This window comes from Pseudochaenichthys georgianus, chromosome 7, assembly GCF_902827115.2.
Source record: "Pseudochaenichthys georgianus chromosome 7, fPseGeo1.2, whole genome shotgun sequence".
NCBI classification, from domain to species: Eukaryota; Metazoa; Chordata; class Actinopteri; order Perciformes; family Channichthyidae; genus Pseudochaenichthys; species Pseudochaenichthys georgianus.
Window position 1 is genome coordinate 13889773 of NC_047509.1, and position 16718 is coordinate 13906490.

General features: G+C 40.5%; 2 protein-coding genes across 5 annotated transcripts in view; one reads left to right on the plus strand and one right to left on the minus strand.

Moving 5' to 3' along the window:
- The first annotated feature begins 340 nt into the window (after nt 1–340).
- LOC117449727 (periphilin-1-like) lies at nt 341–6769 on the plus strand. 3 transcript variants are annotated; one of them, XM_034087581.2, is made up of 8 exons: nt 341–623; nt 704–763; nt 1431–1511; nt 1602–1702; nt 1808–2004; nt 4117–4172; nt 4875–5012; nt 5939–6769. In XM_034087581.2, the coding sequence occupies exons 2-8, from the start codon at nt 725–727 to the stop codon at nt 6119–6121; spliced, it is 795 nt and encodes a 264-aa protein (XP_033943472.1). In that variant the 5' UTR covers nt 341–623; nt 704–724; the 3' UTR covers nt 6122–6769. The 3 variants fall into 3 exon arrangements, with proteins under 3 accessions (XP_033943472.1, XP_033943473.1, XP_033943471.1); XM_034087582.2 differs by having other exon boundaries at nt 341–619; XM_034087580.2 differs by having other exon boundaries at nt 343–513.
- Nucleotides 6770–7933: 1164 nt separating this feature from the next.
- The window catches only part of LOC117448877 (prickle-like protein 2), a 45097-nt gene continuing 36312 nt past the window's right edge, over nt 7934–16718 (minus strand). For both annotated transcript variants that reach the window (XM_034086177.1, XM_034086175.1), the window contains exons 3-9: nt 13902–14015; nt 13649–13786; nt 12935–13138; nt 11938–12124; nt 11154–11308; nt 10138–10930; nt 7934–10051 (exon numbers count right to left, since the gene is read on the minus strand). In XM_034086177.1, the coding sequence (XP_033942068.1) occupies nt 9087–10051; nt 10138–10930; nt 11154–11308; nt 11938–12124; nt 12935–13138; nt 13649–13786; nt 13902–14015 (2556 nt within the window). In that variant the 3' untranslated portion in view covers nt 7934–9086. The remainder of the gene's footprint in view (nt 10052–10137; nt 10931–11153; nt 11309–11937; nt 12125–12934; nt 13139–13648; nt 13787–13901; nt 14016–16718) is intronic.

The following is a 16718-nucleotide window of genomic DNA, read 5'->3' on the forward strand; positions in this document are numbered from 1 at the left end:
CCAAAACACGTCAGGCATTGTTTCTGATAGCAACTTTCTGTGGGTCTCCCATCTGAAATTACGTAATATCGGCAGCAAATCTGTATCCGCTCATTTCCCCCGTTTTTAAAAGATTTGCATACGGAGGAAAAGAGTAAGGGTTTTATCTTCTGACGCTGCGTGAGTTCCCCGATACACCGGGGACGCATACTATTTATGTATAAAAGACATCAAAAAGTGCATTTTGCATGATAGGTCCCCTTTAAGTAAAACATCTGATCTGAGTAGTTTTTCCACCCCTGCTTTAGGTGTCTATCATAGGTTTTAACCATGTTCTAACCAGTTTTAACCTGCTTGTGCCCAGGAGTTACGCTTCATTCCAGTTTCGTTTTTGATAATGCCTTTTATAACTGTAGTCTGAATCTGATTGGTGGCTGGAGTAAAAGGAAGTAAAACACATGTTGCGTTACTTTCCAGCGGAAGCCAGAGACACTGCAGCTCGTTTGACAACAATGTGAGATTTTCAACTACAAGGTAAAGCTTTCCAACTTGTCAACAAGGTGAGACAGGCTAATAAACCTCGAAGGGAAAGAAAAATGTAAATATTTCACTTTCCAGATGTAACGAAGAGATCAGTATTGTAAGTAAGTATTGTAGGTAAGACGCGCTTCCTGGTTTATCGGACCTTCTACAGAGAATAACATTTGGCGTGTCATTCATACAGATCAATCCACGACAGACAGAAATGGACCATGCACGACCACAAGACACACAGCAGAGCAAGGTAAATACACAGTGTCCTGAAATTCGCCCTGTGCTCACAGATTGAACACGGCCGGGTAACCCCCCTCGCCAAGATAAATCTACTTTCGCTTTCAATACATCAAAAATAAAGCTCATGAACTTTACTTAGCTTTCATTTGACTATAATTGCATTCACTGCTAACTGCACTATGACAAAGTGTGATTGTATGTGTGGTTTAGGAACACATTACTCTCCTGATATGTGGTTTACAATAGGCAGCTGAAAGTATGTTTCCCTTTATTCATTTAAAGATCCAGTATACTGTTTACAAACCCTGTGCACTTCCTCTAAGCACATTTCAATCTTCCAAAGAAATCAAACGTCTCAGCCTTAATATCTTTATAAAAATAATCTGCACATATTGTACATCTATTGGGTGTTTCATCTGTGAAATGTCTAAAAAAAAGTGTGGACATTTCCCATCATGTAATCCTACAGACCAAACCAAGATTATTTTCAATATACTGTCACATAAGATTACACATTTTAGTGTTTTTGCTTAAAAAATGCTTAAATTATTAATAGATTACCAAAAGTAGTTGGCAATCATTTTGTAATGACTTAATTTTGTCCGTTTAGTAATACTCAGACACAAGCTGTACTGCAACACCATAATAACTGTGATTAACATGTTTTATTTCCTCAGGGCACCATGTTGCGACCAAGGGAACACAGTGATGAATCGGCCGACAAGAGGCCTTCTGATGACTCTGCTTCTCCCTCTCTGGTACATCATGTTCTCACATGTCTCTTGAAACCCTTTTAGACTCGTTTTAGTTCCACGGTGTGATAAATAGTTTTACATCTGTATAAACAGGATAAGAAGAGGCTGATCAGAAGAGTGAGGAGTCCATCCAGACCGAGGGCGTGGCTGGCTAATTCTTACAAACCAAAATTTGGGGCGCGAGTCCAAAGACGGTAAGACTGACGGCTTGAGTACAGCAAGTTTGTATTTAGTTTTCCTCCCAAACATTCATTTACTTTTTGCGTTTTTCCCCCTCTCAATTTATGCAATTTTCAAAGGGAGGACCACTTCTACAAACCTGGCTTTGCAAACCAGAAGTACCAACACTTAAACCACCGGGGTAACTTTCACCGGAGGGGTCATTTCCATCCTAAACTTCACCAAGCCTCAGCAAGGGACAGGGAACGGGAGGAGAAGGAGCGGTATGAGCCGAGAGAAAGCGGTGAAGGCGGTTCACCTTCAAAACAAAACAACAGTAAGTTGGTGCAGCAAACATCTGTGAAAACTCCATTAATACACCAATTATACAATGTTCACTATTGGACCAACATATGTTTATTTATGGTTTGAATTCTACTCTTTGGGTTACAATTAAAGTAAATATTGATTCTACAACATACAATCATATTTAAGACAATGCAGAGGATACACTTTCCCTGTTACAATATAAAAACTCCCCTGTGCACAAAGTGAGGTTTATAAAGAAATGGTTGTCAGAGAGGGGTGAGGAAGAACTGAAAGACTATCAAGGCCTCAGCTCTTCTTTATACTCCGTGTAGCTTGTAATGACGAAGGCCTCATTGACCCTGAGTCAGGTACATAATCACTGCGAGACATGGACTTGATAAAACACACTTTTACAGACAACTGGGATTTTAGAGGTTAGGGTTTTCACACGCCTTTCATTTGCAAAAGGGTATGATTAAGATACAATTATAAGAACTGCTGTTGTAAAACTGCTTTCTTTTAGACTATGATTCTCAGTGGTGTTGGGCAATGTGTGAGGCTACAGGACTTTATTACTGATGAAAGGTCAAACCAGGCTATTGCCCATTTTCACAGATTGCACAGATTGTGTACTTGTACTTTGACCTTGACACTAAAGACGGTCCCACTGAGCCACAAATATGTCTTGTCGTTTGTTGTTGTCCATCAACATTTAGTGTTTTAATTAAGGGTTTTGCGTGATTCCTAATGCACCTTTAAGGGACCATTTACACTTACGACAGAAAATACCCACATTTCCCAAATTGTGAAACTACTCTAAACAACTAACTACTAAAAGTAATGCCTATGTTTTTGGGATAGGCTGTTGATAATAATTCGCGCCATTACAATATAAAGCACTGCATACATCCTGAACATAAACAGATATTTATATCCTGTAAATGAACATAAGAGGACGCCCTGCCTCTCACACACACTGGCTAGACACAATAGCAGAAGCACATACACACATATAAAACAGTTAAAACATACACACTTAAACAGATTACCCTAAACAAAAAAACTACAAAAAATGTTGAAAATGTTTGTTTTTGTTGTCATCCCTCGTACATGAATAATACACTATATTGAAAAATGCACGTCACAAGCTGCACAGTTTCACTGTGCACTTTATTAAATGACCATCAGGTGGCAGTATAAGCAAGCAGGCAGGCACACAAATGCACATTTTCATGGACACTTTGCATTACAAATATTTGGAGGGCATTTGGTGGTATGTGTTGGTTGGTAGGTAGTCACAGTGATGGCAACAAACCAGTGTTATATAATGCTGACCAAAAAGAAGCTTTTCCTGTTCTAAATAGATGGATTATGTTGTGAATGTGATGTGATGTAGTAGTCCATGCTTTATTCATTATATGTCCCAGGATGTAAACAGTGTAATTTAGTCATAGGTAGGTTTATTAGATACTTGAGAATTACTACTTGACTCATTTGTCAGTGGGAGTCTGGAAGTAAACAGTAGGGGCTCAACAATTGTTACAACCATGTTCCCTTGGTTTTAACACAAACTGTGAATGTTTTTGTTGATCTTTTCATCATTACAAAGTGGTTGTTTTTAAGGACTGAGCTGTTGGTACTGTATGTTTTTATCTTTTCTTGCACCCAGGCACTGTATCCGTGCGCACACTGCAGCACTGTGGAGGTGTGTGTTTGTGTATGTGTGAGTGTGGAACAGGTTTTTTGTGTGCCTGAGTGATGGTGCGATGATGGTGACTCATCGCTGATTTGTGTGTATGAGAGCGAGAGGGAGAGACTAGCCAGCAGTATGTAATGAGCCATAACAAAACTATTTCTTCACATAGGAATAGGCTACTGCATTCCATTAATACAACATTTCCTAATATCAGCAGGTTTTGCTTAAATATGTATCGATTGTTAGACCGTGATACTTCACGACAAAACAAAAACATCGCAGGAGGATGGAGAGAAAAACGAGGCCTTTAACATCAATGGTGGTCTAAAGATACACATATAAATGCTGTAGGGGCTTATAGGCATGGTTATCAGAAAAATAAGGCCATCTCTCCTTTCTCTTGCTGTGTTGTTGTGTTGACCCTGTGGTTTGTCTGTTTTCCAGCAAGCAGATCGTTCTTACCCAGACCCAGCTCCAGCAGGGACAAGGACCTGCAGTTTGTAAGTTCACGAGAAGAAAATAAATCTGCTCTGCTTTTCCCTTCACCGGTTTACCATTTTGCAAAAAAATATTGGTCCACCATTTTTTATAATTGGAATTCTTAAATATTTTCCATTTTAAGAATTGATGTAATATAGTGCTGCACTGTCTGAACCGTGCTATTGTGATATAATGTATGAAAGCTTTAATTCAAAATAAATATGTTTTTGAAAGGGATTTTCTGTCTTGTGAAATGAACAACCTGATGAGAAACAAGGGCTGCACCCTGTGATCGTTATTGATTCATGTGCTGATTTATTTATTTGGTCCTATTTTAGCTTAAGGCCAGTCTCCCAAGACGTTTATACTGAGAAATTGCTTTTTCTAATGTCTGTTTTTGTCGAGTGATATTCAGTTTAAAATTCCATTAAATAGTGTAAGTGGGTACACCATTTTTCTTGATCAGACAGCCACATTAATAAATCATTAAAAAAAAGCCAATTGCTTAAGGAGAAGTCATTTACATAATTTAACTTTTGACTACATATGCAGTCAGAACAAATTGTGCATTTATAATAACTTGTGTTACAAGTCACCATGTGGAACTTCACTTTAGTCATCGTGTGGCCATTAGCAGCACAGTCATCATCACTTCATCATATTGGTTTTTGGCCAGCTGTCTGATTACTACGATCCAACTTCTGTCTCGGGTTTTTCTTCAGGTTTATCAGAGCGACAGGAGCCAAAGCCGAGAGAGCAAAGAAAGAGAACGCAGCAGAGAGGGGGAGCTCCCTTCAATTGCGAGCCATACGGCGACACGAGACAGAGCCATTCAACACAAGAGGAGGGAGATAGATGAGGTAGAGGAGTGTCATTTCATAAACACACACCTTAGAAGAATGGTTATAAACAGATCGAGGAAGAGGGGAGATAAGAGAAGCTGGGATTAAAGACTGACAAAGAAAATATGTTGGAGCCGACAGGAGACAAGACAAGAACATTTGTTTCCTGTAGTCTAAGCATTCATTTTGAAATGTTATTATTGTCTTCACTTTTCTGAGAACTGACAAAAAACGTCTTCTCATTATTATGGTTTGACTTGATTTATGGTGTTTTAGTTTTCTAATTGAGCAAAAACACAACATGATTCTGTTTTTTATGCATCATAAAAGGCTCCGACACGTGCCTTAATGCGGTCCTCAATGTGACGGGCATCACATAATGCTCTGCTCATTGTGTGTGTGTGTGTGTGTGTGTGTGTGTGTGTGTGTGTGTGTGTGTGTGTGTGTGTGTGTGTGTGTGTGTGTGTGTGTGTGTGTGTGTGTGTGTGTGTGTGTGTGTGTGTGTGTGTGTGTGTGTGTGTGTGTGTGTGTGTGTGTGTGTGTGTGTGTGTGTGTGTGTGTGTGTGTGTGTGTGTGTGTGTGTGTGTGTGTGTGTGTGTGTGTGTGTGTGTGTTTCCACCCACTTGATGGAAAAGATAGTGTCTTGCTTTTTCATATCTCCATGGTTGCAGGATTATAAAGGTATTCGAGAAAAGCTGGTCAGGCAACAGGTAGCCGATGCAAACACTTCCACAAAGCTCAGCCTCCAGGCCAGGCACACCATTCTTTGACCGTGACTGCAGATTGTTAATGCATTCAGTGGTAATTGGAGATGCATGACTAGACTTCTCACTTCTCTCATTTGTTGTGCTCTCTTCCTTCCTTCGGCTCCAACACTTTGTCACTCTTCAACCATTTATCTAATTTGCCCTAAAACCATGAATGTGTGTGTGTGTGTCTTGCAGGTGTATTATCAGGAATGTGAAATGTTTGGCCTTGTGGCAAAGATGCTGATCGCCAAGGATCCGACGCTGGAGCAGTCCATTCAGTCGGCGCTGCAGGAGAACCTCAGGGATATCGGCAAGCGCTGTGTGGAGGGCATGGAGAAATTCATCGAGGAGTACGACTCCAAGGAGCTGCCTCACTAATCAGAGTCACAGACGTCCCAGCATTGATCCTATTGTTCCGAATCTTCTATCGTGTGATTGAACGCTGCTTTTGCTGTTTGTTTTTGTGTTTGCTTGCTGAACTTTAATACGTTTGTACATTGTTGTATGCTGTCTGGCCTTATGGTGAGCAGCACTGGTAAAAGAAAATGAATGTAAACTGTGATAATAATTTGGAGCTTTGATTTTTTTTAAGTTTGATGATTATAGTGAAAGAATACACTGGTTGTATCACTTCAAGTGTGCTTATAAAGAAGTCAGCACATTTATTTTGACATGTAAAACTAGCTTTTCAGAATATTAAATTGTATTTAGAAAATACTTTCAATGATTTATTAATGTAAATATGTGAAACACAATATCAAGTCATAGCTAACATTGTTGTTTAGGTTAAAGTATTTAAGTATTACTAGAATGACGAATAATTCCTTTTGATGCTTTTGCTTATTGGATTGTTATAAATGTCAGCTGTAAATAAGAAATTTTCAGCACAGAAATGCCAAATGTATTTTTTAAGTTACACTCCAAACTGACAAGTTATATTTTCACATGTAAAATGTTCTGCTCTTTTCATATTGAATTCCTAAAATGGCACTCAAAGATTCTACACTTAAAGTTCAGTTTACTCACCATGATAATGTTTTCTCAGTCTGTAAAAATGGTTTCATTATTTCATCTGTGAATCTGAAAGAGCTTTGTCAAGTCTAAAAATACCTCATGATGTAATTGACGTCATTGCAGCTCAGGCCTGGTGACTACAAATCTATAACAAAGTTTGTGTTACAAACTGGTGCTGTGGAGAGAAAGATTGGTGTTATCCAGACAGAGGGTCAAATGAGAGATGGTATCCAGTTGCATTATGGGAATTATAGGATCAAGTATTTTCTGAGCCTGACACATAACAAGTAGGATGTTATTTGCGAGTACCCCTTCAAATGAACAGATTTAGCTATCCATATGGTGAAGTTATGGTGTGTATCTGTTGGGCTCTGGTTTGATCACTGGCTAACGTTACAATAACATACTAGTGGCATGGTGGGTACAACGTTTTGGTCTAGACTAATATCCCAAAATTAATATTTGAATTGCCATGAAATGTGGTACAGACATCCATAGCGGATCTTAGAACAGCAAACTCCCTTGAAATGTTTAAAAGCAAATTAAAAACCTATCTTTTTAATATGGCTTTTAATTTGGGTTAACTTTCTATTGTCACTAGTATCATTGTTCATGTTTTACTGTATTTTATTTTCTGTTTTGCTTTTATTTTACATTTTTTATTTAGTTTTTAAAATTGTTTGTATTATTATTATTATTATTATTATTATTATTATTATTATTATTATTATTATTATTATTATTATTATAGTAACCAGAGAATTAATCATATTACACTTGATTAGTATTCCTCTAACTGCCAACAGGTCAAAATGTGTCCAGTATTTTGTTTAGGACCAAATCCGCAGACATCTTGGCATGTCACAGCAGGGAAAGCAACAGGTGTGATTGATCAAATTAATCACAACAGCTGCAATCCATTCAGGTGAGCCAGTTTCAGCTTGCAGGTATTGTACATGCAACTGATGGAACTGAGCCATGGTGTTGATTGGTCTACTCCTGCTATGGTGAGTCAAAATGGCTGCCTTGAATTTGTCTTCAGTTCACAAAGTAATAGTGACTTCTTTTATATCTCAGTTGAAGCACCTGCTATAAATAATATGCATCAAGGATATGGGGCACAGCCAATGTGTCACTCCAGCCGACCAATGAGAACAATTTATAGGTACAACTTGCTGGTTGTTCATTGAAGTACACTTTATTTTCATTATGAGACAACAACAACAAATCAACATGCAAGTCTCCCTATCTCTACATCATGTTATACAAATAATGATTCTTTAGTTACAAAATATATAAATATTTAAGACCATATGTACAGAACATTTACATTACTACATCCATTAATTTATTAAGTTTATTACTATATATACATTAAACAGGTTTTAATTCTGTAATATTCTCATAATTATTATTTGCATTTTTATGATTATAAGCATTATTTGTAATTATTATTATTATTATTATAATTCTTAATCATCTAAGGGTAACTCTCAAAAAAACAAAGCATGTTGCAGAAGAGAAAACGGGACCATACCTGACGTTACTGTGCCTAAATGTTCAAGGATCAGAGGCGCTCTGTCCTTGGTAAAGCATGGAGAGCCGGCTATGTAGAGCACAAGGTTCAACAGACTATTTGTACAAGGTGATAACAGGGCTAGCGAGCCAACACTATATTCCAGCAGCATTTGGATTCCACTGAGGTAAACAATGACATAGCTTGGAATCTAGCACGTAACTTTCACTATCCCAACACAATTTCTTGTTTGTCCACATAGAATACGTTTTTCTCTCCAGGGATTGTTGGATCTCTGAGCTGCGATAGTCAGATCGCTGCACTTCCACCATCTTTACTTCCCTTTTTCAAACTGTGAAGGAAATGTCCGATCTCTCTGTACCAGGGATTCATGCACGGACGGGCCCGGAGATCGTGTTATTTACCTTGACCACATTATATTTAGTAGTCAAATTCATCAGTACTTGCTGGTACCATCAGAGGAGTTGATCTCTATCATTGTAAACATTTCTGTTGTGTAAGCCAGCTGAGCTTCCTCTTATGATTAGATCATCCTGTGTAGGTGTACACAAACACTACCCGGTGTAGAGTTGTGTAAACTCACATGCACACAAAACTGGCCTTTTCTCTCTTCCAACCTAACATACGCACGCACGCACACACACAAAATTCACTCTCGCTGACAACTGTCTCACTCTCACCTTCCCACTCTCTCTGTTTCACCTTCTTTGTTGCTTTAACCGTCTCCTTACCTCTCATTCTCTCATCTCTTTCACTCTCCTGCTCATCCCCCACCATCCCCTTGCTCTATATCTAAGAAAGTATGCAGTTTTTGCTCTTCCTCCTTTGGCGGTTGTGCATCTGGCCATGAATCGGCCCGTGCACAGGTCCGTGGTGGGGAGCTATCCCAGAGGGACTGTAACGATGGCGCAGCTCCTCGTTGTTGAGGTAGCAAAGCTGCACGGGCCGAGGAATTGGTTCACCCAGGAAATAACCTTCATCTGCCTCAGACTCGGAGGAAGAGGAGCAGCTGGAGCACCATGGGTCAGCAGCCTCCATGTGACCGTCGCCCCAGCACTGACCACCCAGCCCCGGGGGTTGCCAGCCAGCATTTTGCAGGGTGAGATCAGAGGTGGTGCGGGGGCAGGGTCGCTGGGGCTGCTGTCTGTACCCGCCGGGCTCCAGACCGAACAACTCCCGAGCGGCGTTACCAGCGGGGAAGCGATCGTAATCCTCCTGGACGCGGCGGTAGGGCAGCTCCACCATCTGGGCAGGACGGTCTGCCACCAGGTGCAGTGCGTTGTCAGAGCGGGAGCGACGGGAGCGTTTGTGATGGCGGCTACTGCGGTGCTGCCCGTTGCCGTGATTTCCACGGTGGTGTTTGCGGTGTCTTGGTTGTGGTTGCTGCTGTTGCTGTTGCTGCGTCACAGGTTCCTGCCCGTTGATGCGTCTGCGGGGCATTCTGTCGCTCATTGGAGCCATCCGCAGGTTTCCACTGCTGCCCATCACCCCAACGCGACCTTTGCCATCGAATCCCAGCGGCTGTGGGCCATCCCAGTACTGCAGCGGGTAGCCGACCCTCAGCGGACCGTACATGTTGTTGTTGTAGGGCCGGGAGGAGGACAGAGACTCTGTGCTGTGGAACTGGACTGAGGAGCTGAGGGTGCCCATGTGGCTCTTTTCAGACACGTTCACACCCGAGTCTTTACTCAGGTCGGGCATGGAGAACCTCGACAAATGCTCCTGGCGCTTAGTGACCCCGTCCAGAGAGTTACCTGCTAAAAGCATAAATCATATGTCACATTACTATATAATTCAGCATTTAATCTCATTGAAACATACTGGATCATGTACATCAATGTACCTGTAGCATTGGACATAGTGAAGGAGTCCATGGATCCATGAGGAGTCTGTTCTAGAGGAGTGAGGGGCTCGTTGAAGCTCATGGCGTTGATGGGGTTCCTCCTGGTCAGAGGGGGTCTGCCGTCTCTCTGGAATCCATGCAGGCTGATGCTCCTCTTGTCAGAAAATCCCTGATTCTGGCTGGGCATCTCGTTGAAACTCATCTGGGTGCGAAGCTTGTTGGGCCTGAACTCATCCTGGCTGTGGTGGGTCCAGTTCTCGTTAAAGGAGTGGCCCCTCAAAGCAGCCATGGGAGTCCTCTTGGTATTGCCTTGTTCCTTCCCCCAGGAGTCAGGCCTTTTCCCTGGATTGGCAGCAGTCTGAGCTGGAGGATGAGCATTTGTGTTTGGATTGTAGCCCTGCCTCGGGTTACACTGAGCCAGCAGATGTATAGGTGCAGGTGTAGGTGTGGGTTCTAACTGGGGCCCCTCATACACGGCAGGGACGTAGGGGTCATCGCGGCTCATCCACACCTGGTTAAGGCTCGGGGCACGGCTTGGAGTGCGGCTGGGCGTGCGGTTAGGGGTCCTGCTTGGGGTCTGGCTAGATGAGAGGCTTAAACGGTCCATCTGGCCGGAGAGGGGTTCAATTTCAGCAGACAGACGGTCGGGCATGGGGGGGGGAGCTGACTGGCGGGGCTCGGCACTCCGCTCTGCATTCCTGCGCTCATTTTTGCCAATCTTGGTGCTGTGGCGGGATTCACGGGAACGGGCACTTTGGAAGGCAGAGTCGGAGGAGTCAGACTCATCTGGATCCTGATTGGTTCAAATAAAACACATTAGTACAATTATTACCTGCTAATATCTAGACATTAAGAATAGATTGTTTGGGCTTTACAGAAAATACAGGCAGAAGGGATGTTCATAATGGTCACAAGTGATGATTGTGAGACATTATCTTTCAAATGTTTTTAACCTTCAATGTATGTTTAAATGATCCAATAATATACAATCCCTAGTCCTGTCTTTGGTGACCCACCTGTCCAGCGCTGCAGGATCGTGAGCAGAAGATCTGCCCCTGCTTTGGCAGAAAGGGGCGGCCCAGCAGAGAACGCTTGCAACGGGCACAACAAAAGCACTCCTCGGTGGCGTGCCAGTGCTGCCCATCATAAGTCATCTGGCCTTGGTCAATGCCTTTGGTAAGATGTAAAAACAAATATAATTTTATAAGATAACATACCAGAAGTAGGTTTATTAGTAAACGCACAAGCAGTCCAGATAGAAAATGGTAATGTGATGGCAGCTTCTCCAATAATACTGAAAATGTTATTCTACAAAGCCTGAGCGGCTAATGAACCGCTGACCACAGCCTGATATTAGCCAGTATGTTGAGCTCATTTTAGTGAGATTTGCAATTTAGTGCTGAAATGGACTTGAAAAAAAAAGTATAAACAGAGGTTTTTTTCTTCTAAAGGAAAACATTTCTGTGCCCATACACAAGAATGCTCGATTTGAAGATAGCATGAATACATTTCAGCAGCCGTGCTCCCCAAGTAATCATCTTTCACAGCTTCCATCTGGATACTGCATGGGAGCATCCACTCTTTCACTGTTACTGGAGCTTGGGATGATAATAACCATCCACATCTCACTGCCCTGACTCCGCCTCCTCACAGCTGTGGCACACAGCCTTACAAAGCGGATAGCACCCACACTTACAATAAATGGCTGTTTGAGGTTTTCTATGTTAGAGTAGGGAAATAAGTGTCAATGTGTTTTGTTAACAGCTCATACATGTTAAGAGAAATAAACACATGCTGTACCTATGTGTTCTCCACATGCGTCACAGTACTCTGCATAAAGGGACTCGAAGCAGTTGCAGCAGTGTGGCCGTCCGTCCTTCATGATGTAGCGCTGGCCGCCGAGGGTGGTCTCACACTCGTAGCAACGGAAGTGCTTCATGTGCCAGTGCCTGCCCTCCGCCTCAGTGCATTCATCAGCAAAGATAATCTGCATAACAAAGACATCACAACAGCAAGAGATTCGATTAGATTCAATGATAATAAATCAATATTCTGGTTCTAAACTAGTTTTACACATATTAAAAAAAAATGGCTTTTAATGCTGCTATAAAAAGCAAAATCATCTGGATGATGATGATGATGATGATGATGATGATGTTGTTGTTGTCTGGCGTACCTTAGGGCACCATCCTCGTCTTATTATAATTTGTATAATCATTTTAGATGGCCACTCAAACTTAACATGCCACATATTGCATTCGCAGTGCAATTCCACCAATCTATTATAATATTCCAAACCTCTTAGATTATATTATTTGGATAAATTAAGAATTTGAGAGCATTATTGGGTAGAGCAGAACAGTTTTTTTCTTTATTTAAACTGTCTATAAACTTACCACCCATCAGAATCATCTTGTGACCCTTTGGAGGGTTCAAATATCGCTAAACTAATATTAGGGATCCAATCATCTAATAACAATCTAGACATTACTCGAATTTTCTTTCCATATCTCCAGCTGGCATAAACCTTGTGGGTTATCAGATAAACATGATGTGTCGGTCATACAGAACTATAAGTAAATTACCATAATTTGTATAAAAAATTCATGAAATGGAAATTATTATCAATATTATTATCATCGCGGGCCAGCTGGCCACACATATGGTTACTTTCAGAGACATGCCAAGGGTACTAAGGTCTTTTCACTCCAGATCAATTTCAATCACATCCAAGTCTCTGAGCTATGAACCATTCAGCCATGTCCAGCCCTGAAGGCTCCAGGCCCAGACAGCGCACCTCATCACAGGCGGTGCAGCGGGGTTTCAGCCTCTCCGCGTGGTGTCGGCCGCAGAAGATCTTGCCATCCTGGTAGAAGTAGATGAGATCCACCAACAGCTCCTCACACATGCTGCAGACAAAGCAATGAGGGTGCCAGACTTTGCTGTGCCCTGCCCTCACAGCAAAGACCACCATGTCGCCTCCGTTTATTTGACCACCGCACTGTAGGAGAGGAGACAGGGAGAGAGGATAGGATAGGAGACAAGAGAGATAGGAGAAGAGTTAAGGTAAATAAAGGAAGTAGAAGTCGAGAGACAATGAAAGGAAATTAGTTTCGATGATAAGAGAGGAAAGAAAAGAAGAGAAAGGTAGATGGAGGAATTAGGATAGAAGAGGGAAAGAGAAGAAAGACAATTAGACAAAGGAAAGAAAAGGAGAGAAGAGAGGAAAGGTTAAAAAGAAAAGGGATAAAGAAGGAGTGAGAGAAGAAGCCGAGAAAAAGATGAATACAAAATGTATGATTTTGATTTGATGAGACAATTAAAAGCAACCCAGGTAAGGAAAACCAAGAGTGTTATTAAAAAAAATATGCTGAATTTTACAGAAAGAAATAGAAATGCAATTTCTTGAGACAGAAATAAGTATTCTAAGTGTTTGGGATGTTCGTTGGTATCTTCAATTAGTAAATTGGAAGACAAAAGGGCAAAAAGGCAGGATGACTAGTTTTTTTACCTTGTCACAGGTGGCGCCACTGATGGTGAGGGGGAAAGGACGGATGTTGCCTCTGCCCAAGTTGTCCTTCTTCCGCTGGTTGCTGAAGATCTTTAGTTCCCGTTTCTCCTCCTCGTCCAACGCGTTACAGTAACGCACCTGAACAACAAAGTTCATCATCAGGAATCCTCATAACGTCAAGAAAACTTCTGGAAGTCATTTCAAAGATAAATATGTCAACAAAAATTGGAATTTTCTGTAAAAAAAGTTTTACCTCATTGTCATGGGGAGGCAACTGGTGCAGCAGCTGTTTGATGCGATATTTCTCTCCAGGGCTGTTTATATAGGGAACCTTTTCTTCGGGTAAGGAGTTATAGTACTGATGCACCTGAAACCAACCAGAACAAACATGTGGTGATCAAATATCAAACCTGAACTCACTGATGTTTGAGAACATCGGGGAGCAGAAACCTGCTGTAAAAAGAAATGTATGTATGTATGTATGTATGTATGTATGTATGTATGTATGTATGTATGTATGTATGTATGTATGTATGTATGTTTATAATGCCTTAATAAGATATTCTAGGGAACTTGTTAGTGACATTAGCATTCATTTCAAGTTGTGTTTCTTATGATGAATGTTAGTCTAATCTCATATCTGTTTTGTTTTCTACTTTGTAGTTACTTTGTAGAAATAGCTGATAAAAGCATTAGTGAACCAAAACAGGTATAGGTGGCTGAAAAATCCAAACAAAGAGCTGAATGATTTTCACAAAGACATATTTCAGTAGTCATATGATCCATTATTAAATTAAAGTCATTATGTTTCTATTATGTACAGCAAAAGGTAGGCTAATATAATATAATACTGTATGTACTGTATGTATGTACACAATCTACATTAATAAATGGAGACAGACCTGTGTAAATTAATCTGAAATTGCTTTTAAATGAATCCTGGTATTCGTGCATTTGTTTTTGCTTTGCCCTTCGCCCTTGGAAATTAGTGTCTGGTTTTTAAAGTGTGGCCCAATGAGCTCTGTGCTGCAGCTGCTGCAGACACAACCTTGAACAGCATCAGGTGCTTTACATTTTTCATCAGCTAATATTCACATTGCTTAAAGGAAAACTCCATGGTAGTGCAATTAGAAATCAGGACGCAGGAGGACTTGTTATCCGTGGCCTGAACCTCCTTTTGTCTTCGCATGTTAGCAGGGGAAATAGAGAAAGCCTTGATTGGGTTTGAGAAGTAAACACTCAAAGAAAGGAAGGCAATCTTGTCACTTGTGTCTGATTTTCAGCAAAACAGCACTGCACACAAAGTGGTTTAGTGTTCAGTGCAGTGTAAAGATCTATTTTTCTGACGTTGTTGTGATCTAATTTACATAATAATAGGGGTGGAGAGCGCGAGGGAGAGGGAGAGCATCTGAGTGCTGCCAATCAGATTCTATATGGCCCAACCATTTTTATACATATATTTTTTTAATACTATGTGCATGCCTTTTTATATAATAGTGTTCTGTTTTATTCATCTTTATGCTGCACTTGTAAAGGTCTTAAATGACATTCATTTAAACACAGACAGTGGCAGAATATCAGTTTTAGTATTATTAGATCTCAGCGCTGCCTTTGATACTGTTGACCACAACATATTGCTAGACAGTCTAGAAAACTGGGTGGGAGTTTCAGCAACATCTCTAAATTGGTTTAGTACCTACTTAAAGGACAGAAAAAACGTTGTCTCAATAGGCAACTACACATCAACTTTGACAAATATGTCATGCAGGGTTCCTCAAGGCTCCATCTTAGGATCTTTGCTTTTTAATATTTATATGCTACCTCTGGCTGAAATTATTAAAAAGAGCGATCTAAGCTATCACATCTATGCAGACGACACCCAGATTTATTTTTAAAATCACACCAGGAGACTATTCTCCAGTTAGAACACTGAGCAAGTGCATTGAGCACATCACTGACTGGATGACTCAGAACTTTCTCCAACTGAACAAACAAAAAACAGAGATAATTTTTTTTGGAGCAAAGAAGGACCGATTAAAAGTAATCGCAGAGCTTCAGTCGGCAGACTACAAAACCACTAATAAAGCAAGAAATAATGAATTTCAACAGCCACATTACAACAGTCATTAGGTCTGCTTATTATCACCTGAAGAATATATAGAGCAGTGGTTCTCAACTTGTGGTACGCGTAGCTCCCGCTAGTGGTACGCAGAAGAATCTGAAATCTAATTTTATTTTTTTTAATAATTTTTTGAAAAACATTGAGACAACATCTCATTTACAACGCTGACCTGGCCGGCCAAGAAGGCAGCAACGGTTCTTACACATAACACAGACATACAAAATACAGAAAACACAACTAAGTAAACAAAAGACGAAAAGCAGTCACTACATTGTGCACATTTAGGACAGTAAGAAAGGTACACTACTTATTACTGCGAGAGCAGCTGGTGGTAAGGGCCTCAGACAACTTCCATTTAAAACAGGCTATAGGGACAAGTGCCATCAGTTTGAGGCTTGATTGAATAACATTAATTAAAAAATAAATCATACTTCAAAATACTACAACGAATGAACATAAGCTTGAGATAATTGAAACTGTGGTTCAAATAAGTTCTAATTGGCTATTGTTGTTGTTAGATTTAGAAACAAATTGAAAGCGTATTAGCGTTGCTAATGACGACCATACTACCCGCGAACGATTAGCGAACGTTGCAAGTAAGCTAAAGAAAGAAGAAAGCTGAATGATGTTAAAAACATGGCTCAAAACGGGAGGTATTCAGAAGAATCAGAATCAGAAACAGGTTTATTGCCAGGTAGGTTCGCACCTACTAGGAATTTGACTTGATGTCACGGCGCATACATAAAATATATAAAACAAAAAATCTTTTACACCATAATAAAATACAGTTAAATAGCAATACAAATTAAATAAAGCAGTAATTTACATGTAAATAGAATGCTATGGATGAATTTTAGAATATAAACTATGAAATGTGAAATAAAAATATGTGCAGAAAGGAGTATGAACAGTGTATGCATTAATGTAATGCATATAATGTAGAGATGT